The sequence below is a fragment of the Bombus flavifrons genome, chromosome 5, assembly GCF_040668555.2.
Source record: "Bombus flavifrons isolate JBK064 chromosome 5, iyBomFlav1_principal, whole genome shotgun sequence".
Taxonomy (NCBI): Eukaryota; Metazoa; Arthropoda; class Insecta; order Hymenoptera; family Apidae; genus Bombus; species Bombus flavifrons.
The window spans coordinates 719,215-746,510 of NC_138446.1; the positions used below are offsets into that span (position 1 = coordinate 719,215).

Genomic DNA, 27,296 nt, shown 5'->3' on the forward strand with positions numbered 1-27,296 from the left:
TCTTTTGTCAAAATCAAATACTTAATTAAATACTCTAGTCGATGTAAAAGAGAATATGTTTGTATAATAAGTTTAATACAAAAATTTACATATTTTATTTTTTACCGTTAGCAAACAATTTCATTAAATACCAATTTAGCTTATTAGTTGCATTTTTTTACTACATTGCGTCCTTCGTGCAATGAGCTCCAAAATTCGTTCAATCTTTTATCATTTTACTGAGTAACAAATGATTATTAATAATGCGATTATACACGAAATACGACGAAGTACAACGAGAAGTATAACACGGACGCGCTTGCAGATTTATAGTCGGGCAAAAAAATTATCACATTTGTTTTCATAAAGATGTGTATATAGATGAAGTTGATAATCATAAGAATAAATTCATTGTTACCGCAAGGATTAAGTATTGTAAGATATAATATAATGATGTTCATCCGACCAATAAATCGGAAGCTATCGGTTCTGGGCAAAACAGGCTAGACTTCACAGGTGACGCGTAAACCCCCTGTATTTTTATGAATAAATAAGATATTTTAAAAAAAAAAAAGTAAATCTGAAGTCTGTTTGGAGATGCCTTTCATAGGGATTATATAAATGTAGATAATATATTATACATAATGAACATAAATACACTATATTATTATATATAAATAGTAAGGAATAAATAGAATTATTATATATACGATGAAAATAATATTATTACAAGTAAATAAACTAATTAAAGATGAACAAATTTGGTGATATCTTTATTATTCTATACCCATACCTACATACGATAGTTTCTTCCTTTATTATTTTACGGTATATATATGTATGTATACGTATATGTGTATGCGTGTTATATGTATATATTTGTACTTTACTTATCACAATAATAACGGGAGTATTATTGATAATGTCAGTTGCAATTTTTGCGCATTTTTATTACAGACGTTTCATTACATTAACATAACAAAATCTATACTTTCAAGGTACATGATCGTTAAAATGTTGTCTACCTGTGAGATCTTTAAGAATTATGCGCAGTGTTCAAGCTCCTGCACAAAACGTTTATTAAGCTAAAGTAGTCTCATTATTTAATGTCATTGTCTTTATTCCTGTGAGCTTACCGATGTAAATCGCCGCAAGCGCTTGGACACTTCGATAAGATTAAAGCGATCACAGACAGAGGCATTTCAAAGGTGACTGCTGTGAATACCTAAGTAGACACAGAAGCTAATACTTTTATGATTCCTAGGATATCCCCGTACTACGTAGGCATTCTCACGCATCACCACCGTTTTACGATAATAATAGAGGCTGCAAAACCGACAGATCGAGTTTGTAACGTAAACTCCGTGTCTTGCCTTGTGTAATGATCTATCTAATATAATATCAATAATGTAAATACAAAGCAGTGATTAATGTAAAATCGTATAATTGCATATTGTAACAATCTGCATATATTATATATATATATATATATATAAATCGTATTTTTTATCGATAATATTGTAAAATGTAAAAAGTATCGTGTAAAGCAATCATCGAATTGGACGCCGAAATATCTTACGAGATAATAATAAAGATCGAAATATGATAAAATAATTGTTAATGATATTTTCTGGAATATAAAAAAGTGAAGAGAATTCCTTACACACGCCTTTGTTAAGCTCTCTGTTATTTATATGATCCGTCCTAGTTCGTCTATGATTATCCGTCAGTAGAAAGTATTTACTTCTAGTAGACCGTCATGTTATAGTTCTGAAGGCACTGTTCAAAAGTTGACTATTTTTATTTTTTTTTTCATTTTTTTTTTGAAATAACAAGTCTTCAAAACATTTTCAAACGATCCGACATGGAAAATCGTTACAAACATCGATGCAATTTTCACATGCCTCGCTTGAACTATATCACAAAACTCAAAATAGAGTAGTTTCAACTTGACAACCAGTGCCAATGCCAATGCCATAATTGTCGGGTCTGTGATCGGTTAGGAATATCATGAGCTAGTAAATCGATGGTCAGAATTCAGGCTTATGATACGCAATGGCCGGTGTGTTCCATTGATTATGTATCAATATCGTATCATTATATTACACAAACGCTTATTAATTTAGAGGCACATTGCTAAGGGTCTTGGTTCTTAAAAGTTGCTCCCTACATTAATGAACTTATGACAGTCTAGCTATTATAATTATTCAGTACGACAGCGATTTGGCATATAATGTGAAAACTGTACAAAGATTCTGAGAATATAATAATATTCAAACTATTGCTCTGTACACATAAAAGTAGAACATAGTTAAAAAGGCCGATATTATGAAAAAATTTCAATACTTTTTAAGATATTTTGCAAATAGTATTTTGAACCCGTAAAAGGAAAAAAGAGAATGAAATATAAAATTGTCATGTGCATAAAAATAATAAGAAAACTTCTATTATATAATACAATTTTTCTACTCAATTTCCTTACCTAGGCAGGAGAACTTTGGCTACTGCTACATACTATTTGTACCTCGGCAGAACCGCCGACTTTATGTTGCTAAGAACACTGATTGCGCATCTAGAATAAAAAGAATTGCACGCAGCATACACAATGTCTAAATCAGAAACAGATCAATTACATACTCAGGAAGACCTTAACAGTAGTATATATGCTCACGCTTTAATAAACCTGAATTCTACGCACAACGATCATAATATCAATGAAGCATTCACTATACTCAGAGACTCTCCCACTTCGGAATGTTTAAATGGTTTCTCATTTATTCATTCATACATTACTGAACCTGTTGTTGTTTGTGTTCATAACTTATTTTAAAGCTCTTAGCCTTTAGAACGGTACATTCACAATACTGCTCTGAGATACGAATGCTCTAGAATGTCCACAGTAGACAGCAAAAGCGTCTAGACCATAGTGTTCACATTTCAATGCGAAACATTTTTCAAACTAGGAGAATCAGGCTGATGCAATGGCAGGCGCAATTATATATAAAAGTTAATTTCTTAATATACAAAAATGGATAAATTTCCTAAAAACTGTGTAAAATCATTCCTTGAATAAGTAATCACACGATAATCCTGTTCTCCAAATAACATTTAAGTATAAAAACATAAACAAAATTTTTTTAATTAAAATTCTAAATAATACTTCAAAATTTGATGCTCCGTCAAAGTATCAGCCTGTGTCCGTCAACATGAAGAAACAGTCATGTAATTCCGTAACGTCTAGACGCAGATACCACCTTTCTGCATCCAAACAAATGGAACACTAGATTAGATCACAAAAAGTATGGTGTAATAGTTAAAGGTGGAATTACTCTTTCAGAATCAGGCACTGCCTGAAATAGCACTGGGTTTCTTTGATCGACAGTTGTAAACTGTAAAATACTAGCTACGTTACCACAACGATAACAATAATTTGGAGCTGACCATACTGTTACAAGCTTATCATTAAACATGTACCTATAACCTGTAAATAAGACAGAAATATATAAAATATAATCATAAAGTTCTTTTGTGTGCATTTTACGCATAAATAAATACGTATAATTTGTGTAACAATATATACCTTCATGAACCAATTGATGAGCTCTACAAATAAGTTTAAGATCGTTGATTTCCATAAATTCATATGTTACTTTACTTCCAAATAACCAACCTGCTCCACGTGGACTAATAGTCCATGATTCAACATCTTCTGGATCGGACCAAACCAAATCACAAAAAGCACCTAAAACAGAAATCAAAATGTATTCAAGTATAATATAACGTAACATATTAAAAAACAGCAAAAATACCTTTATGCGGAATTTCTTGATTTCTTTCAATCGTTCTAATTTGATCTAATGTTTTAATGGCTGGAGACAATCCACCATGTACACAAAGTACTTGTTCATCAATTAACTAAATAAAAATATCCACGTTTTTATTAAACATCATAACACAATATTAAATTCATTTATTAATTACAAATACTAACGGCAGCAACTGCAAGTAAGTCGAACACCTTACAACAGTATTTCCATGCATTTGCATTGCCATATTTGTTTTGACATTCATCTGCATAGAATATAATAGATCTAATTATCATAATTATCAAACATGCAGAGTAATGAGTTACCATCAAATAATCTTTTAGATGTTATATTACAATAAATACATCATATTTTTATAACATAATATATACTAACCATAAAAACCATAAACATGAGTGATTTGTCTGGATTCGTGATTTCCTCGAAGTAATGTTATTCTATCAGACCATTTAGCTTTAAGTGTGAGTAGGCGAGTAAATGTTTCTACGCTATAATACCCTCTATCTACAAAATCTCCCATAAATATATAATTTGTTTCTGGCACAGCGCCTCCATTACGAAATAATTCTTCTAGATCGTAAAACTAAAAGAAAATAAACAATCATAAAAACCGATTTATATAAAAGAATCATACCTTTATCGTTGAAATAGTTATCGTTATCTCTAAAGATATCGATATCATGTTGAGGTTAGAATAAAACTGTAAAGTTTACCTGGCCGTGAATATCTCCACATACTGTTACCGGAGTAGATACTGGTTGAATATTAGATTCCTCTAATAATATGTCACATACCATGTCACAAAGTTTCTGAACAAAATTAATTTTATTGTTAAGAGACATATAGGAGATTCAAGTAACCTATGAGTGTATGTTTAAGGTCTTGTTATATATGTTAACAAAATACAACATAATTGGTAGTATTATTATTAATATTTTTCATATATTATTTACCTTAAGGTCATTTTCAGGAAGATACTTGCACTCTTTTGCAAGTTCCATCCATTTATCGATGTCTGACATTTTGGACTCGTATCGCAGAAAAATACTGATCGCGCCCTCACTTACATATGTGTGCACTGAATTTGTAGTTAATTTATATATTTTTAAGAATTGTTTTAGCGGATTAATTTCAATTAAACTTCCGATCTTTATTTTACTCATAAGACTTTAGACATTCTATTTAACAAAAAATGACTATTTTCCATCGTGTTAAACACAAAATTAATTAACCTACTGTGAAGTAAGATTAAAAAAGACCAATTTTCATTCTGTTCAATCCTTTCATATTATTGGTCCTAAATTTTCGTACTGTAAACAGAAAATATATTTGAAACTGAAACCATTTTAATAAAAATATATCGAAATATCTTTCTACTCGTTATTAATAATGCCAATATATACAATCGTATCATATCACAATATATGTAGTTGCTACTTAATGATTTTAAAGTAGATGTTACTTTTAGGAATATATGATATATCTGCCAATAATGTCATTTAAATCCTAGTAATTTTTGTTTTTCTCTTGTACGCTTAATAAAAAGTTTGGAGGACTATTTGATAATTTTACTACGCAAACTCAAAACTACTCAGTAGAAAATTTAAATTTATATCATTCCAATGTTTTCCAAAATTATATACTATCTGAACATTGTATTAGTCACGAAACATTTGATGAAATTACATTTGCAGAAAAATAACTATAATCAGTATATTGGAAGTATACATTTTAACAGAATAAAAAATGGATTTTGTTTAAATGTTTTTTATACAATTACATAAAATAATTAGCCAATGCATCAGCGCAATGCTAATAATCAGAAAAAAATAATTATGATATATACTATTGCCTTTAATTAATAATTACAATGATAATATGACGCAACCTATTAAAAAGTTTTAATATTACATATAACTGTATATAATTATTGGACCTTTTGAAATGAATATTTATGGATTAAATATTTGATTATCGATTTTGCAATATATGTAATAGACAGAATCTAGTATTCCTATTGGTCACCGTCTATTTTCTTAATGGTTATAAATGTTCCACGCCAATAAAAGTATTTACCGCGCAATATTTTAAATGAATAGCTAGATTCAGGAAGAAAATGATAATTTATCATGACTGGATCGGAAAAGGACAAAAGGTATAATTTCAGGTTCCTTCGATAGCAAATCAGTGTGGGACGTGGAAAAAGGTCAGCAGCAGGAGGACGATATGGATTTTATCTTGCAACGAAAAGTGGGTCACAACGAAAACGCCTGTGCGCACGCTTCGATTATCGATTGAAACGTTACGTTTCTTGAGTTCGTACGTTGGATCTCATTTATGTGAATACAGTGACTGTGGATGTTCGTGGAATGAGTTCCTCACAGTAGGCCAGTTGGCTGACATCTCTAGTTCGTTGTCCGTGCGCGATCGCGAGTTTTGGAAAAATGCGGTGAAATTCGATGTATAACAACGTGCCTTCGTGAAATCGGCCATTTTGATAGTGCGTGTTTCACGAAAACGGATAAGATCGTTTCTGGCAGCTACCTTCGACGGTTGTGCGTGGAAGTGGTGGCAGCTCGGTGTCGACCACAGGACACAGCCGTAAAACTGAAAACGATAGTGGTCTTGGGCTAGTAAGAAAATAGCCTCAACAAAATGGCAGGAAATACGGGTATGGAACAATTAATTCCAATCGTGAACAAGCTCCAGGATGCATTCACTCAACTTGGGGTGCATATGCAACTTGATCTACCACAGATCGCAGTGGTAGGTGGTCAGAGTGCAGGAAAAAGTTCAGTTCTTGAAAATTTTGTTGGAAAGTAAGTATCTCATGTCCTGTCATTTTAGCGTTTTTCATTTCATTCAGCGTGTAATACTTTCTGATATGTTTTAAGAATTAGAAGAATAATCTAACGTTTGGTTTAAAAGGCGTGGCGAACTACGTCACATTTTAATTCTAATATTATATAAATTTGACTATTCCTCTTTTCTATGCCCCTTTAGGTTAACTATTTTAATCTATCGATCGTGACATCAAAATTAACTATATCTTTATGATTTGAGGCCGCCTACACAGCGACCTGTCAAATGGTTATTTTTCCCGTTGCTATAATATTTAACCTTCTGATAAATTACTCAAAGTATACATGTGTAACTAGAAAAATTATTAATTTAATTGTTCTCGATCTAGACCGCTTAATGTTATATTTTATTAACTTAGCTTTTTCCGGGAGCTATGAATATGTTAATTAATGTGATAAAAATGTTAGCAAATTTTTTTAGTGCATCAATTTCATAAGCATCTTATGCATAATTTTGCTTTGAAAGAATCATTATTAGAATGGTATCAGTAACCACATTTAACTTATTCAATTAAGAAAAAACATAAATGTTGCTAGATATAAAGGTATAATAGTTATAAGATATGTTAATTTCTAACATTTTTCTTTTATCTTTCAAGTTTTAATCTTTAAAAAGTGAATATTATTATATTTAAATATATTATATATATACTTTGACATATTCTAGTATATCCCTAATTTTATGAGATAATTACAATATTATTATTATAGTAATTATTAGATAAAACAATATTTTTTTGTTTTCAGGGACTTCTTACCTAGAGGATCTGGTATTGTAACCAGACGACCACTTATCTTACAACTGATTAATAGTACAACTGGTGAGTCATCATAGATAAATAGATTATAAAATTTGTTATATTATGAATGAAAAAAAAGTTTGACGTACATTATAAATTATAATTGCTTTCAAGAGGTTTAATATTACATAAAACCTTTAAATTACACTATGTCAAATTATATAATAACAGTTTATTTTATTATATATTTTGAATTGTTTATACATTGTTCATTATTTTCCTTTGAGAAATACTAAATTAAAAATTAATACAAGTTTTAATGGCTTGGTATTTCTTATAAAATTTAGTACTATTTATCTGTAATTGTTGTCTGTAAAATTATCATATTTCCTGTAACAATGAGCTTTTGATAAGCAGGAAATCAAGAATATTATCACTTTCAGTATGAAGTGAAGCAATGAAAACTGTTTCAGTAAGATATTACTTAGAAAACTTTACATATTAGCAAGTAAATTATTTCTCTATTGTAGAATATGCTGAATTCTTGCATTGTAAGGGTAAAAAATTTGTGGATTTTGATGAAGTACGAAAGGAAATCGAAGCAGAAACAGACAGAGTTACAGGCAGTAACAAGGGTATTTCTAATATACCAATAAATTTAAGAGTATATTCACCTAATGGTAAATACAGTCTTTTATTATATGTCGATTTATGTTAATAATTTCATTAATATATTTATTATTATTAGTTCTAAATTTGACATTGATTGATTTACCTGGCCTCACGAAAGTACCAATTGGAGATCAACCAGTAGATATAGAGTCTCAAATTAAAGCTATGATCTTTCAGTTTATCAAAAGAGAAAATTGTCTCATATTGGCAGTAACGCCAGCAAATACTGATTTGGCAAATAGTGATGCCCTTAAACTTGCTAAAGAAGTAGATCTTCAAGGTACATGTTTTTAAATATTTTAAACTTAACAGATATATTATTATATATTACATATATATATTATATAAATGTTAACAAATACATACAGAGAATTATTTACATTGTAAATTGTTTAAGGTGTTCGTACAATTGGTGTTATTACAAAATTAGATCTTATGGATGATGGTACTGATGCAAGAGATATTTTGGAAAATAAATTATTACCCCTAAGACGTGGTTATATAGGTGTCGTTAACAGAAGTCAAAAAGACATAGAAGGTCGAAAAGATATAAAAAATGCTCTAGCAGCAGAGAGGAAATTTTTCTTGAGGTATAGATCAATCATAAAGAATAATTGCATGAATCAATTTTTTAACAGAGTATCTAAAATATTTCTTTTTGTACACATTTAGCCACCCATCTTATCGACACTTGGCAGATAGGTTAGGAACACCATATTTGCAACGCGTTTTAAATCAACAATTAACAAATCATATTAGGGATACTTTACCAGCATTAAGAGACAGATTACAAAAACAGTTGCTTGCACTAGAAAAGGATGTGGAACAGTACAAACATTTCAGACCTGATGATCCTGCCATAAAAACTAAAGCTATGTTACAGTAAGTATTTCTTTCTTCATACAGGCTATTATATGTGAATTTATAATTTCTTTAATTTTGGTAACTTTTATTATATTAGAAAATAAAATAAACTTAATGAAAAAATAATGATACATATATAACAAATAATGTATAAAACATATTATTCTATAATAGATTCATAAGTATTACTTTTATAAATTCTTTTCCTTTCCTTAAAATGCATTATGGGTGGAGGGTGTTGATATTTTAGAGCCTTTATTCTTATTTTTCAGATCAATTCAAATGTTTCTGTAGGTATCATACCTTTTTTTTCATCCGTGTGTATCATTTGCATGAAAATTTTAATACATCTTTATATAACCAACTAGAAAGTGAAAAATAACAACAAAGTTTCATTAAAATTAAACATTTTGATGTATTAATGAATTATGTAGAATTTATTTGGCTTTGCAATACTAAATATCATGACTCTCTGCCCATACAACTAATGTTGAGGTTTAGTGCTTGTTTTTATATTGATTGAAAGAAAAACATTTTTAAGGATGATACAACAGCTTCAGTCAGACTTTGAAAGAACTATAGAAGGTTCAGGATCTGCACAAATCAATACAAATGAGCTCAGTGGAGGTGCTAAAATAAACAGATTATTCCATGAACGTTTTCCATTTGAAATAGTTAAAATGGAATTTGATGAAAAAGAACTGAGAAGAGAAATTGCTTTTGCTATTAGGAATATTCATGGTAAATGATTATTTCAGTTTTAATAGTTTATCACTAATTTCATTACATGTATATATTGAGATAAGTAAGTGACTTCAAAAATAAGTTATTAACAATAGTATAATGTCATAGGTATCAGGGTAGGTTTGTTTACTCCTGATATGGCCTTTGAGGCAATAGTCAAAAAACAAATCAATAGACTCAAAGAACCTAGTCTGAAGTGCGTGGATTTAGTTGTACAAGAACTCAGTAATGTTGTACGCATTTGTACTGACAGGGTAGGTACTGTTCATTAAATTTGTAAGGTCTGTTATCTTTCGATAACATACTTTTAATATAATTTTTATTTTACGTGGTAGATGTCACGTTATCCTAGACTGCGAGAAGAAACGGAACGTATTATAACCACTTATGTTAGACAACGAGAACAATTGTGCAAGGAACAGTTAATACTTTTGGTTGATTGTGAACTTGCATATATGAACACAAATCATGAAGATTTTATTGGTTTTGCCAAGTAAGTTATCTACATTTTGTTATGTGTTTTTGTAGCTACTCAGCCAAATCAAAAGAGTAAATAATATGATAGAAGAATTTAATTTTTGATAATCGCACATCTAGCGCTATATGTTGCTCTTATTATTATATTCATAACTGCAGTTACAGATTTTAGTGTACTTATACATATCTACAAAATTCACTACACTATGCTTAAATAATAAATCTTCAAAATATTAAAAATGTTTCCTAAGTAAATATTTTAATATAAATATAATAATAAATATTTTTATTACTATTAAATTATTCATGTTTATATAGAACATTTTAACGTAACATAATAAAATAATTTTCTAAACTTGTACAGTATTATCAATTAGAAATATAACATAAATTATGTTTTTTATTATTAAAGTTTGTTTTCATAACAAATGTTTTCATAACAAATATTAAATATTATCTTTGAATAAATATAATTTTTCCTAATTCCTCTTTTTTTATAATGATGATGATGATAATAATAATCTATATTTTTAATATTGAATAAACATTGCATTTTATATCATGTAGATTTTTGATATATGAATTTTTTTTTATCTATACACCATGAAATGTTTGAATCATCAATTCATGATAAACATGATAAACAAATTTAAGTTTTTTTTATAAACCTTACGATCCTTATGAAATCATTAAGTGTATGTCTTGAACATTTCTTTATATCTTTAACAATGAATCACATAATAATATGTTTTATTTCTGATTACTGTACATGCTTAATTAATACTTTTGAGAAACTCTAATTTGCAGTAATGAATTCTATCTATCTTGCATGACTAATGTAAATTCAACACATAATATAATTCACATAATGACAATGTGCTTTACTAATATAATACTTGTAAAAACTAGTTTCATTAGTTTCATTATGGTTATAACTTAAGTTTTTTTGAAATAAAGGAAAAGATGATAAGAAAATTCACCAATTACATATACTGTTAGTTATATTAGTTTGCTTGCAACCTTTTTTTTGCAAATTAGGAATTATATATGTTGATTTGTATTTTATTCTATATAAAATACATATCAATGTATATAATACATATATTTTATACCGTGTTTTCCTGAACTAATATGACTCAAAATAATTTACATTTCGAAACGTATTTAGCATAAGACATTTAATATACATTCGACTATATTCATATGACTTTCACAATCAAACTTATACGGTATATTTTATAATCAATGCATGCTATGCCAAAATCAGTTCACATTGCAAGCTTTAAAATAGCGATTCTTAGTTTACTTTGTTCTTTAAAGCTAAGGCACACATTTTTAGTATCATTAATAAATAGTAGAATTTATTGTTATTTTCTCTATTTCATGTACATCTATATGACCCATTGTGTCATATATATTGTCATATTAAATTATATCTCACTTACATTTTTTCTCTTTGCAATACGCATACTTTTATTATTTTAATTCTCTCTTTCTGTATAGCAAACATGAATTTTATTCATTTTTATATTTTGCTTATTTGACACTTTAACATCTTAAAGATTGTAGTTCTCAAACATATCGCGAGAAATGGGTTTAAAAAAGAAAAAAATATTAGAAATATTAAAATGATTAGCAATTTCAGTTCAATTTTTGTTTCATATTCAATAATAACATTTTATTTCCGTTTTTAACTTTTTAAATCATATTATGTAAATTATAGAAAAATTTACATAATAGGTTTCCTTTATGTTATATAGTTTGCAATAATTGAATTAGGGAATAAGAATACTGTAATTACTGTACAATTTTTTATGTCATTAAAAGGCAAGGCATACTTAATATAAAAAATTATCTATGAATATCAACTGGTATACATATTTTTTACCTTTTTTATACTTATTGCATTAACGAACGTATGTCTTTCCTTGAACTACATGGCATATACACATTTCGTGACATTTCTTTCCATTCATTAATACTTTATATTTCACAATTAAAAAAATTATTTAATTATATCGGCAGCGCGGCAGCCAGTAGCCATAATGCAAGGTAAGAATTATAAAGTACATTGGAACAAAAATTTACACTACATTTTTCTTCCTTTTCTATTATCACGCTCTTAATTTGTTATGCTTATTTTTTATTTAACTTTTTCTAGCTTTCAGTTTTATAACAAAGAACGGAATCCTTAAAAAGCAATATTGAACTCATTTCCCATATAGCAAAAGATTGAAAACTATATTTTTCTAGTGTACTTTAAACTCTTTTTCTTTTGAATGAAATAAAATTTTATGTGTTTTTATTATTCAGTATTTCATTACTAGTTTAGTGTATAACATCATAAAAGGTTAATACTATTCATACATATATGTACATGTATACACTTTATAGATCATAAGAATAGCACTTGAAATATCATTTTTAATTATTCATATACCAAAAATGGGAGTGGTTTGTGAAAACAAAGAAATAAACTTAACCATCATGAAACATTGTATGCCATTATGAATAAGCTATTATTAAGTTTTCATTGGCTATATTTTTTTATCTAGTTTTATATATTGTAGAATACAGCCATAATCTATCACAATTTTAAGAATTTGATCTGAATATTTTGTACATAGTTGCACAATTCAACTATATAGTTAAATAGATTATTCATTGCCACAGTCATTCATGAATACTCCAAATCGTATATTTCATACAGCAGCATTAGATTTTAGTTCCATCATTTTTCACATGATTTCACAATATATGTAATATTTGCTTCTGCAATTTTTCATGTGTTATGATCTGCAAAGATATTACAATGTTAATTAAGTAGAAATAATATTGTGTGTATTTATATGTTACAAATAATGTTTGACTGCATATTCAAAAATATTCAACTGCAACATTTAAAGCTGTATGAAAGAGTATGTGCATGGAGTTGTTGTGGCTGTTGTTATAATTCTTATATGTAACTAAAAACAATGTAAAAGGTAAATTTTTGTTTAACACATAAAGATTTCATTATTAATTAGTTATAAATCAAAGACATAGAAGCCATGTAATTATCCTCTCTATATTGTCATTTTGTGATCATGTCTCATTTTCAATATTTTGTATTATAAACACAGATATTTTGAGAAATTAAATTAATTACTTATATTTAATATATTATTTATATTTTATGATTTAAGATTAAATTTGAATATAAACGTTTGTGTACGTTAATACAAAAATTATTGCTAGGTCTTATTCTGCTAGATTTTTTACACAGTAAACTAACAAATTTTTGTGGCAATTTATTACAATGAATTTTGTACATGGGTACTCAAACGTATTTTTTTATTAACATTTCATTATAAATTATACGTTATGTTACAGTGCTCAACAGTCCTCAGAAAATGCTGTTAAATCTGGTCGTCATACATTAGGAAATCAAGTAATACGCAAAGGATACATGTGTATCCACAATCTCGGTATAATGAAAGGTGGTTCAAGAGATTATTGGTTTGTCCTAACGTCAGAGAGTATTTCTTGGTTCAAAGATGAAGAAGTAGGTATTTTTTTGCTATAATGTAGTTAATAACACGTTAATTATGTAAGTTTTATGTATTATTTCCTTGCTTAGGAACGTGAGAAGAAGTATATGCTACCTTTAGATGGATTGAAATTGCGTGACTTGGAACAAGGGTTCATGTCCCGACGTCATTTGTTTGCTTTATTTAATCCAGAAGGCAGAAATGTTTATAAGGATTACAAACAGCTTGAACTGAGCTGTGAAACTCAAGATGATGTTGATTCATGGAAAGCTTCTTTCCTCAGGGCTGGTGTATATCCCGAAAAATCAACAGAGCAAGCAAATGGTGAAGGAGAGGTATGTTTCTTATTATATAATTATATTGTTTATATTCTTTCATATATGTACTCAATTAAGTATATTGTATGGTGGGAAATATAACATATTTAGGCCTGGGACACTCGAGTGCCATTCGTCTAATCACTACTCGCGTTTATCTTTTTAGATACAAACAAGATGACAAATTGTATCACGTGTAAATTTATTTATATAAATTTATATATATTGCTGAAACGCAATAGCAAGAATGACGTATGTCACTCGTGCGCACCGATTGTAACGCAACTTCGATAAAAGTATATTGATATATTATGTAATTCTTATTTATAAATTAGTTATTTAATTATTTGTTTTGATTAAAGGAAGAATTATTTATTATTATTATATTGGAATATATTCTGTTATGTTTAATAGAAAAGATTATTTTGGTTTATTTTAGGATATACAGCGGGTGAGTTAGTACGAGAAATGTAATTAAAATATTTTGTTTGAATTTTATATTTTTAATTGTGTGGTGATGTGATGCATTAGTTTGGAAATATTTTAAATTATTATAGTAAATTATTCTTAAGACTATTGTTAAATATCACATTGTAAAAATATTTCAATTATTTATTAGATTTTATGACTAAAGTTCTATTTTAACACCGCAATGTTCATAAACTTTCATTTTATATTAAATACAATAATTATATTGAGAGAAATTGATTCTTTGCATCTTTTGAAAATATATTTAATTTAATAGCGTTTCTTTTTAATACAAGTATGAATTGCGCAATTTGCATATGTTTCATATTATTCAGAAATTAATTAGATTCCAATATTACATTCACAATAGTTATTACATTTTTTTGCTTCTAATTAACTAAAGGAAGGATATGAGGTTCGTACAATGTAGAAATTTTGTAGTTATACAGAACACACAACACTTACATGGATATGAAATACCACTACACTTAGCTTTGCTTTTTTGCTGATAATGAATACGATTAAAACATGTATGAATTGTTTGTAAAAATACTTTATGTTTCCCTGCAAGCAAAGTTTCCATTTGAGCACAATATCAATAACACTTTATTAATTATTGAAATGATGTATTATTTTTGTTTTTATTTATGTTAACTATGTATATGACGTTATCTGAAGTATTGCTTTTAACTTCATCATTTCAACAAAGAATGCAAGAAATTTATTATTTCCATATTTATAGGGTGGTTCGGAAGCTCAATCATCAATGGATCCTCAACTTGAACGTCAAGTGGAGACCATTAGAAATCTGGTGGATTCGTATATGAAAATTGTCACAAAAACAACTCGTGATTTGGTTCCAAAGACAATTATGCATTTGATTATAAACAATGCAAAGGATTTCATTAATGGAGAGTTACTGGCACATCTATATGCAAGTGGTGATCAGGTAAAATACATATGAATTTAGTATATTGTAATTTTATATCCACAAATAAATTTCCAATGTTCTCTTAAACTTATTATTTAAAATTTCACTCTTTATTTCCTAATGAAATAATACTTTTTATTTTTTTCCATTAACAACAATTTTTTGTAAAAACTTTGCATACACTAAATACTTACAGTATTCTAGTCTTTTTTGCCAAATTTATTGTATACTTCAAATTTAGAAAAAAGTATATGGACGTGAATTACAGGCTTCAATGATGGAAGAATCACCCGAAGAAGCACAAAAACGAGAGGAAATGCTACGCATGTATCATGCATGTAAGGAGGCACTTCGTATTATTGGAGATGTTTCGATGGCGACAGTATCTACTCCAGTACCACCACCTGTGAAAAACGATTGGCTAGCATCTGGCGAAAATCCAAGGTAACAATTATGTTATTATTTTCATTGTCGCTTATGCATTTAACTAATTTATTATCTTTCAATCTTGTACTGCCTGCTTTTGCCTCATACACTTGAACACCATTGAAACAGTCTTGGGTAAGAGTTACTATGTACATTTATTATACTAACTAAAATTTGTTCTCTTCTTTCAAATGTACACTTATTTCTCTGCTTTGTAGTTTTATTTCAAGTATGTAGGTCCACTGATATTTACTTCGAAAAATTATTTTATCGTTTATACGTTTCTTATGTTTTGCATAAACTTAAAAAGAACCTCCTATGATATTTTTATTTGCACATAAATTACATATATTTGAATATCTGTTAGAGTGAAAGCATTTAAAAATGTTTTTAATATTAAATCGTAGTACAGTGTAAATTATAAATAAGAAAAGATTGTGTGTTCTAATCTCAATTACGACAGTATAATAAATATACAGCCTTTATGGAAAATAAGCTGTTCAATGTATAGAAAAGTCTTTAATAAATCAGAAAATTTATATTTCATTCGTCCCTTGATTGCAAATTTCAACTGTGATAAGTTAACAAACCATACAGTTAACAGAAAAGAGGCTATATAACTTTTTTTTAATGCCCTACAAACCATGAATATTTCGTGTTCTCTTGTTTTTATCTTCTGCTTTCTATATAGGAGCAATAAATATAACAGCTATTGTTCATTTTATGTGTTACAGGTTATCACCACCATCTCCTGGTGGGCCAAGACGCGGAGTGACACAGCCACCACCTCTTTCTAGTTCTCGAGCCCCACCTCCGGTTCCGTCTGGTGGTCGACCAGCACCGGCTATTCCTAACCGACCTGGACCTGGTGGACCTCCGCCAGCCCGTGCCACACCTGGCCTACCTCCTCCTCTTATACCATCGTAAGTACTAAGAATTTAATATAATTTTCATCCAATTTGACGGAATTGTACCTTGTGAAGTAGTACAGAGAATTTAAAGAGACAAAACGTTTGGAACACTCTGTACTATCGAGTATCTTTCGATTGTCGAGTTTCTCACAAATTTTGCACAATGTTCTGTTAGTTTGTGTTGAGGTAGTCTTGTGTCTTAACTACAAAGTAGAGGTCCTTTTTTTTCTTAAACGTCACGAAATGTTTTAAAAAGAAATTTGCAGTTGCTTGTCCTCCATAGCTTTGTCTAATTGGGGCTTTGGTGCTAACTTCACTTTCTATTGCAGGCGCCGACAATAAGTCATCGCACTAACTCGCCTATTCACTACTAATTAATATACATATATACATATATCAATTGCATCTAGTCAGTGTATATTTTACACGAGATACAATTTCCTAATGCTATATGTTTTGTCTGCAAGTATTATGAATTATTATTGTTAATTAGGGGTGTGTAAGTTGTATAAAAATTAATAAACTTGTGAATATTTGTATTAGTTAGAGATTAAGAAGAGCTTCCAAGAACTTTGACGGGCGATTTATCTTATATGTATTACGAATTATATCAGTAATATATCAAATTATTTCATGGTCCAATTACTTCGTAAGAACGAGCGAGGAATTATTATCCGTATTGTTTCGTCGTTTTCATTTTATTGAACAAATATTGTAGAAATATGCTGTTCGCTTTTTGTAATCATCCTAAACAAATTTATACAATCCCGATGTAATATTACAAAATTGCACACCTCTAATTAACAATCTAAGTGTCTACGATATATTTAATCGGTACTAATGACAAAAAGTATGTATAAATAGATCACGATTCATTCGCGACGAACAAAGAAAAATGAGGTAGAATGACATTTATTTCATTGTAAATTAGTTGAATGACATTGTAAATTATATCTGTATATACAACTAAGAACGTTGTAAAATAAATGATCTTGAGTTCTTATCACAGGTGGTGGATAAGTATTCATTCGCTTTACTAACAGCATGACATTTTAATTGTCGCGTAAATGAAATACATTTTCAATCGATTCGCAGAGCGATATTTCAATCGATGTAAAAACCTGTATGAGAGAATGTGATACATGAATATATACGGAATAAGTTTTGCCATAACGTGTTGCATTTGCATTTGGCAGCTTTTGAAACTCTCTTAATATTACTGCTTTCTTGTCATAGTTGATTCAATTAATAAAATCACAGAAAAAGCGAGAAAAATTGATTTTAATATTGTCAACTATTTTGTCATTATGGGGGATGAACGTGTCGGTGCCTGCATTGAAAACATTCTTTCTGTTGAACGAATATCAAGCAGTTGATCGTCAACGCTCTACTACTCGTTATCGAATTCCCGCGTCTGTCGCTTAGTAGAACCACGCGAGAGATTACACATACTTCTTAGGACATTCGAGGATGCACGATATCAGTCTAAAATGTAGTGCATCATGCAGATATTAATGTAAATTATCATATATTAGTCGAATTCTCTCTTTATATAGTAGCATACTATTGATAAGGCATTGAAAACAAATAAGATTTGTAGTAAAAGCTTAGTGTCCGTGGTGTATGTTTAGTCGTGGGGGTGGTCTTCAGCAGAGGGTGACGCAAGCTGCGACGCAGGCCGCTGCTAATGCCGCCGTGAACGAGCTGATGGAAGCATTCAAGATCAAGTAAATACTCTTGCTGCCTCATAACTCTTTTTTTATATGCGAGATATCTTGCTCTTTTAACCACGATAATGAATTATTATGGGCAATCTTATTTAAGTTGCGCTAGATTGGTAGACTGTTCAGGGTTGAGAATGAACACTAATTTGATGTCTCACTGTTTTCCGATAGTGTGTTTCGATAACCAATTTTTGCGAATTATAACCAGCTATGTTTTTTTTTTATCTCCTCCGCTCTCTCTCTCTCTCTCTCTCTCTCTCTCTTTCTCTCTCTCTCTCTTGCATGATCCGAAAAATTGGATTAATAGCGATGATGTTGCCTTCAACGTTATATATCGTTATTCGACATACATACGTGTGCGAGATATAGACATTATATATACATATTGAAAGAAAAGAGAGTGAACATCCCTGTGCACACGCCATAGAAAAAAAATATACGTGTGTAAGGGAATACCTCTGTATATTTGTAAGACATGTAATTCGCTTCGTTACATTCCATATGTATGTTGTTCTTACTTCGTAAAGTAGTTTATTGTTAAAAGGAAATAAATATTCTTTCATGAACTGTAGAATGATGACGTGTATTGTGTAATCCCAGAAAGCATAAAAAGCTGTAAGACCTGATATAACATATAATTTATTGTTGTTTCGCTTTGGATGCTGATATCAAGTATTGAATACTTCTACATACATATCTTCTTGCTTAGAGATATTTAAAGAAAGGAGTTCAATTTTTTTTAGACCGATATATTTATATCTCCAGTGACTCTATATCCTGGAAAGTCTACCAGAACCCTACGATGTGATCAAAGGTAGTTTCGATTAGGCGAAATTCCGATTCCGATTGCGATGTCAAAATTCATTCCCTGAATTTTCATAAAATAAAATAAAAAATGTCATGCTGTTGGGCAAAAGTTGTCGACAATTATTATTGAATGTTCGTTTTATCGCATCTGTTCGATCGATTTCTAATCGGCGACAACTGCGTTACAAATAAGTTTTAGTATCTGTAATTATTAATTGCGTGACTCAAACACAGTCATATATATACACACACAGATACACATTACACACTGTTTCTCTACCTCTTTAGATGTCACCACATTTTATTCCATTCTTAGCCATTAATATTAAAACTGTCATATAGAGTTATACATATATACATACATAGCTAATCCCTAATGAAGTATTAATGAAAAAAAATGTGCTCAGACATAGGATGTGATATAGCGTAGAGTGCTTCAAGGATTTTGCATGAAAATCCTGAGTCGCGAACTCTCTCCCTCCCTCTGAATAGTCTTAATAAAAGAAGATTAATACTAATGATACCGAATGAGAATAATAAATACATATTATATATATACAATACAATACTAATCGTATGTCGTTATAATGTATAATGAATGTATATCACTCAGCATGCGTTCAGGAGCTACGTTATATTTGGGAAAGGTATTTGTTGTTTCTTATGCTCCTCGACCGTGTTTAGCAAATAAATCAATTATACATGTACATATATAAGGAAAGGGAATATGATGTATTCTCCATTCTTGTAATTAAATCCACGGGGCGCGATGTGCTTTCAGATTTATGTAGTACACATGTTTGATGATCAAGAATGCTCTTCTCTGTACTATATTCGGAATATTTATGTACAAACTTTTGAATAAGATTATATAAAAAGGAAACTTATTGGTAAACAGATGAAACATTTGATGATACTTAACTCTTAAATAGCTGCAGAATCGTTTATTAGAGAAATGCTTAAATTAAAAATTATATTAGCTTTTTACAAAAATAACATATGTATTTCATATATTATTTTTACGAATTTATCTTTTACTTTTTTACTTGTTATAAATAATAGAAGTTTCGTTATCAATATTATCGTAATTAATTGTTAAGAAGTTTCGACGCATTTACCGACAACGCTATCACATTTTGCGTTATAATTACTCGACCTAGAGTAAACTTTGTCCCACTTCAACGTGACCTTTACATATTGCATTCATGTATGTATAAATATTTTTTTATGAGCAAATTATTCGTTATTGCAAGAACGATACCATGCAAAAAGAAGGATTAAGTCTGTTACCAGTGACGCGTAAAGTATCGAAGACAATGATCGAAGTGCTACTATGAAAAAAGAAAAACAAAAGAAGGGAAGAAGAAAAGAGAGTATGTATTACTTTCCATTAGAGCAAAATATCGAAGGTTTCTCTTGGGCAAATAGTAACTATAAAAGAGCGTTCAGGACAATGATTCGCATTTGTCGCGTCTCTATATCTTTCGTGTTTGTTCTGATCGATCGAATCAAAAAAGAGGCAATCTCGATGATGTACAATTCTAAATTGAGTGAAACCCATTGTTAACTCGTTCGTTTCAGTGTTAAAAGAGCCTAATAATATTCATTGACGTCGTTCCACCATACATATAGAGATGTATTTATTTACGCCAAATTTACGTGAGAGCCGCCACCTTCTCTTTTCCAAAGATAATGTCTACACATATAAATTGATATTTTGCGTTAAAGAAAATGGCTTTTGGAAAACAAGATTAGATGAGGATCAAACTTACAGTCTGAGTGAAAGCACATCGCATTCGCAAATCGAATTATCTATCGCCTGTTGATACTGGACACAACCTTTAATCCGTAATTTAGATTATTCGCTGAGTACTAATAGATTGAATTGTACCGTGTACGTTGTTCTCTATCAAGGAAATGAAAAGAATTACGGGAAGATAGACACAGACATACACAAAAAGAACAAGAAACTCGGAAAAGCGAACAATCACAAGTGGTATTATTGTAATGTTATTGTACAGATATATATATATATGTGTGTGTGTGTGTGTGTATGTGTATATATATTATGTCGTTATATATATATACATACATATACATATATACATATGTCTATTGATCATTTTATGCACCGTAATTCCAGAATTAAGTAGATCATACGTTGAAACTACCGAAGTGATTGTGATTACGATTCACAAATTGTGAATACAATTATAATTATTATAATTATTGTTATTATTAACGATATCATTACATTGTATATTGTACAGGATAAGAAAGATAATGTTATTCGTTTCAGTAGCGTGTCAGATTTCTTGCTCGATAGATCGTGAATTTTTATTTTCATAAAGTTACATACTTTAGCATGGTTCCTTTAGACACAAGTCTTACGAGTATTAAAAAGATGATAGAGATACAAGTAGATGTACAAGCCTCGTAAGTACGTGGCGTTGCATTTCAATAACACTGGGTATATCAAGTGGTAGAAACGTGCAAAGAAAAATTGTTCTTCAGTATGTGCAGGTTCTTATATGTTCATCAACAGTATTCTGCGGTTCCACCCTTCGAGATTATATTTCAAGTTTTTTACATGACTTCTTGTACCTTTACAACTGCAAAAATTTTTGCCTAGTTCGTCGAATATGCGTTTCTGGCCTTTGGTACCAATATACGTGTACGTTGAAACTATTTGTGAAAATTAGATGAAAAAGATTTTTACATTGACATTTAATTTGTGATTCGTACAAATTTTGACTACTAATGGCAATACCCGATTGGGTGGAATCTTTATTTCAAGTATTACAACGAAAAACGACAAGTGAAGTTGCCATCAGCGAATCGTGAAGGAAAGAATCTTCACGGTTTCCTACTTGATGCGTCTTTACGTTCGTACAGTCAATTAACAATTAATCGATTCCTTTGTTTCCAAAGAAGAAAAAAGGAGAAATCTCCGTATATTTTAACTTTTACTTCATGTTGTACGATCTATGATAAATACATTTTTTGGGTATTGGGCCTAAAGTGAGATCTTTGAAAACAAGCTCGGCTTTTGTGACTAGATCCAATGAAAATAGCGTTAACCGTGTTTAGCGATTACTCTATTTAGAGACCGATTATGGATGCAAAGAAAGCAAAGAAATCATAAGCTCCTTTATGAACATAAAATACAAATATTGTTGCCGCACTTTAGCATTTAATCGTCCAATCGAAAGGCGATCCTGAACGTATCTGCAATAAAATTAATTGAATACTTTTCAAAATCAGGTGCAAATTTTGTAACCTAATAATTATATAATACTCGATTCAAACGTATAGTATTAATTTACCTGAATTAAAAATACTATTTCTTTACCGTGTATATTTCGATTGTTTAATACCATCCTGTGCTGACATAAGTACGTTCAGGTCGTCTCGCGTTCCAGAGAGAGGAAGAGAAGAGAATAAATCGCGCAGGAAAAACAGAAGAGAGCAGTTCGATGAATAAGATTTCATGACTGCAACACGCATCCTATTCACGCGACAGATTATATTGTTACATGCTTCCATCGAAAAGCCTTAAATACAGAGAAATTCTAGTTAAAAAGGTTACTTTGCGTAAGACGGATCATCGAGTAATAAGCGTGATTCTATTGTATATGGCGGGCCAACCGTAAACGTATACAATCTCACGTAACAAGAACGTGCGAACGATGGAAATGAATGATGGTAAATGAGCGATAAAGACGAATATGTAATTAATAAAAATCGATGGAAATACTATTCGTGGCTGGATTCGTCGCCGACGTTATTTTCACGTGGTTAAAATTTAGATGGACGTCGGAACGAATCGTAGACAGCAGATCTCTAAGTAACCCACGTGTTATCAATGGATCAATCCTTGATAAAAATGATTCGAAAAATTAAAAACAAATATTCAACGTTTCCGAAGATGTCAATAGAGCTTACTGCTAGTTTTTAATTACATTAGTAAATTTTTCATAATTTTTATACCTGTTATACCCCTGATTTTGATAGAAATGATGTTTTTCTACATCTCACTACAAGAGAAAGCGATTGTTCGTTGAACTCGATCACCGATATTCATCCGCGAACATTTGTTGTAAAAAATATTTCGTAAATTCAAAACAAGGAGAACATTGACAAGGGGGGTTACTTAGCAAATTATTCTATGTGGATTGTGCACCTTACACGATTCACCATATTGTAATATCGCGCGATGGTCGCGTGATATTTCCATACACCGTTTTACTGCAATATAATTGTATATATAGAAAAAAATAACATGTTATAAATTCAAAATGTATATCTATATATATACATACATACGTACATATAGATATATTCATATATGTGCAAAAATGAAAATTGGGAGAGAAGCGTGTGTTATTATCTGATGACCGGAAACGCATTTCCGCTGGGGAAATTAGTATCCAATGAGATTAACGTTCGATTACTGCGGCTGGATAGTGTTCTTATTGTGTTGTAACACTTGTGTTTAATGTGTTGACCACGTTTTTTACATGTTCCATTAATTCTTCTCTGATTCTCGCTTAATTCCATATACCGTTGCGTGCAAATAACAAGTATTACTTTTAATAGAGTATGTGCGAGATTGTCCCGACTGTTCCCGCACGCTGGGATGCGTATTCGCGTTCTGCGTTATTTTTTGTTTTCTTTCTCTTCTTTTGTAATCAAATCACTGTCCAATGTCTGCCACCATTTTAATATTTTTTCCCATAAAAGCATCCAGGATCTTACCTCGTGAAGTATTTTACATACGAATCAATTCAATTGTATTTATCTGTATCCAAAGGACGTTTGAAAAGATGCAATTAAAGTTAAGATTTAATTGAAAATGTCTAGAGGTATGTAAATTTAAAAACGGTTGCGAAAAATTGTAGAATGAACGTCCTTTTTATACATTCATTTCTGCATGCGTTTTTGCTACTGCTTGAGCATGTGCAATTGGATTTTTTCTTTTTTTTTCCTTTTTGTTTTTTTGCACATCATCATCCCATGTTGTATTTAATGACGTCATTTATTCGTTTATTATTATAAGTATTTTCTTTCTTTGTGCGCTTTACAGAACAAATTCGTAGTGTATTTTTGTCGTTATTATTTACAAGTACATACATTCATATTGAAGGAGACGATATGTCTGTTGCACTTTACTCTCTGTTATATATTCGACAATTATTATTACTTCTCTTAACCCCAATTTTATAACAGAAAATATATTCTATCTCATATAAAATACTCTCATTCTCATATCATAGCTTAATAAAGTAAATATTAGCAATGCCCAATTAGATTTATTCACTTGAATTTGTTACGTATGTAATTTCTAAGGTGAAGTAAATTTAATTGGTCATAGCATAGCTTTACTCAGTCTCTCCAAATGCGAATTAAAATATATTTAAAGAGTAGAAAATATCATTTTGTTAGACAATATGTCTTCGATTTTTCAAGAAAAATGAAATGTGACAAACACTTACAATACAAATAAACTTTTGATTTTACATACAATTTGAAAATATATGAAAACTATAGAATTCAATAAATTTTATTTAAAAAGAAATGCACAGTATTTTTCACAAATTATATGATTATCTTCGCATTCGAAGGGCATAATTATGTTTCGTGTTCGCGCGACGTTCATCACCGCTTTACTTGTTTAAAGTAATAATCGATCGTCGCGTCTCAAACACTTTGGTGAGAAGCACCGAGTACTTAATCACTGTCTGTGTTATAGGCGTCCTGTACCCAATATTCCTCCCCGAATTCCCGACAGACCGTACTACGGCCGATTAAACTGAGCTAATCCATGGAAAGCACACGACATCTGTGCACATCCACGCCCGAAAGTATTCGAAGAGTTTCGTTCTGAAACAAGCCGATGACCGGGACACGAAAACGAGCTCAGGACGAAGAGATGGAAGACGTTACCCAACATTTTTAAGTGGGTGATAGATGAGATGAATTCGGGTGAGAGATCCTCTCCAGGATCAGAACGCACGTCCTTTTCAGATCTGTGTCCTCCTTTAATTTTGGTTAATGTCGTTGCACAAAAATTGTTGATCGTTTTCGTCCGCGTTAAGAAGATCGGAAAGGAGGGACGTGATCGATGAACGGAGCAGGAGGAACAAGGCTGTGCCACAAAAACAAAACGGAAGAGGAAGAGGGACCAAGAAATGAACAGACGAGAGCCATTGTAAGGGAAGAAGACGGTTTACTAGTCTGTTACTATTAGCGATCAGTCGACAGCCAGAGATCCAATTAGTCACTTCTACTTCTTCTTTCTCTCTTGATATTTCATCTTCTATGTTATTTATAACGTCGTTAGACGTGTTAGATTACATGTTAGTTGTTAAGTATTAAAAGAATCGTCGATGTGCTGGATGCGCACGACGAATGCTGGAGGAACGATTGTTAGCTTGTATAAGATGCATCTTCCGGCAAGAAGTGACACGGTTATTCTTTTAAGACTCGTTAGCGACTTCGTTTTCTTTCATTAATGGTTATCAGTATTATAAAACAAAGGGAAGAATCGAAATCGAAATATGTATTTATCCTCATGGATCATGATACATAGACTGCGGATGTTATGAACACAACTAAAGAGATTTCTTCTAAATGTATCTCTTAAATATTCTAAATGTTATATAAAGAGTTCTTTATATTGGACATTTTGTATATTTTTACGTATTATATATATTTTACACGTTTTTACGTACATATCTAAGTTTTCTATGCATGAACATCCACAGTCGAATGATATATTATTTAAAGTCGGCAAACCTTGTTACTGTTTATTATTAATTTATCAGTCTGCGTCAATCGATTAAGAACTTTTCGTAAATATAGCAATGGAAACTAGAACTTCTAAAACGTTTAGGAAAACCATAGACATGAAAATTATAATTAAATAGTCATCGGTTTTTGCTTCTTGTCCGGGGACTCGCTAACAAGGTATTGTTCAAATGAGATTCGTGGACGACGTAACGTGCAACCCGATTACCTCGATTTTAGGAACTTACTAGAGCAAAAGAATACACACGGTTCACCCTACGATTCGTTTAATTGACGGGTGAACGAAATACGAAACGAAAATATTCGATCGACAACAGCATTCCAGAAATGTCCGTGTGCATGCCTTTGCAAAACAAAACAAAAACAAAGTATACATACATACATACATATATATATGTATGTATGTATGTATGTATGTATGTATGTATATATAAATATAGAATGGGTGAAACCACTACGAATCATATTGTGATAATCACATAAAATGCAACAGTCCTTTTTGTACGGTTAATTTATTGAAGTGCGATGACGATGCCATTTTACAGCTCGAATTTAGGGAAAAATACGATACAATTTACGGACAACGAATTACGGAACAGGAATCCACCAATTTGATCTTTTTGCGGTCGAAAACGTAATTAGATGTACATGTAACGCGCGGAAACTGTAATCATTTTTCCCTTTTTTTCTTGTTACATTTGCATCTTAACGCGGTAGCTGTCATGATATAGATGCTTTTGGAGGGATACGATACAGGAAAGCCAGGGTCGTGTCCTGTTCCTCAGAAAATATTAATTATTTTAAAACAGAAGCCAATGTTGTAGATAGGAGAAAAAACAAACAATTGTACATATAAAATCAAATACGAGTATAGTATTACGTGTCGATTTATATGAGAAGGTGGAAGCATTTTTTGTCTTTCCCCCTACCATTTCTTTTTTTTTTCATTTTGTATTAAACCAAACTTCACACGTCGATAACCGATCCACTATGATATACGACACCGACTGACAATTAATGTAAGTATCTAGGACTCATACGACGAATCAAATAAACGATATTTAATACGAGCTCATAATCCTTTAATTGCTTTCCAGCACGTCTGAACCTTCCGGTAGTCAATTTTTCTTTCTTATTCAGTATGTATGCGTCAGTAAATTTTTGTTTCCTGTCTTGGTTATATTTTATAACGATAACGTCAATACTAC

At 30.5% G+C, this 27,296-nt stretch overlaps 2 protein-coding genes across 8 annotated transcripts; one reads left to right on the top strand and one right to left on the bottom strand.

The window, feature by feature from the left end:
* Positions 1-892: 892 nt before the first annotated feature.
* On the bottom strand, positions 893-5,152 carry PpV (Protein phosphatase V). Its single transcript, XM_069112838.1, has 7 exons — positions 4,760-5,152; positions 4,520-4,615; positions 4,182-4,389; positions 3,971-4,050; positions 3,789-3,894; positions 3,560-3,721; positions 893-3,460 (listed from the first exon to the last, which is right to left on the bottom strand). Exons 1-7 carry the CDS (start codon positions 4,967-4,969, stop codon positions 3,270-3,272), a joined length of 1,053 nt encoding a protein of 350 aa, XP_068968939.1. The 5' UTR covers positions 4,970-5,152; the 3' UTR covers positions 893-3,269.
* Positions 5,153-5,986: 834 nt separating this feature from the next.
* On the top strand, positions 5,987-27,159 carry shi (dynamin-1 shibire). 7 transcript variants are annotated; one of them, XM_069114102.1, is made up of 18 exons: positions 5,987-6,625; positions 7,415-7,488; positions 7,938-8,087; positions 8,156-8,359; positions 8,477-8,669; positions 8,752-8,961; positions 9,485-9,684; positions 9,796-9,941; positions 10,023-10,180; positions 12,190-12,216; positions 13,537-13,708; positions 13,784-14,029; positions 14,883-14,894; positions 15,222-15,428; positions 15,679-15,854; positions 16,634-16,759; positions 18,379-18,474; positions 25,031-27,159. In XM_069114102.1, the coding sequence occupies exons 1-18, from the start codon at positions 6,462-6,464 to the stop codon at positions 25,092-25,094; spliced, it is 2,625 nt and encodes an 874-aa protein (XP_068970203.1). In that variant the 5' UTR covers positions 5,987-6,461; the 3' UTR covers positions 25,095-27,159. The 7 variants fall into 7 exon arrangements, with proteins under 7 accessions (XP_068970203.1, XP_068970199.1, XP_068970204.1 ...); XM_069114098.1 differs by having other exon boundaries at positions 5,989-6,625; positions 16,571-16,759; XM_069114103.1 differs by lacking the exon at positions 18,379-18,474 and having other exon boundaries at positions 5,990-6,625; positions 16,571-16,759.
* Positions 27,160-27,296: the final 137 nt, after the last annotated feature.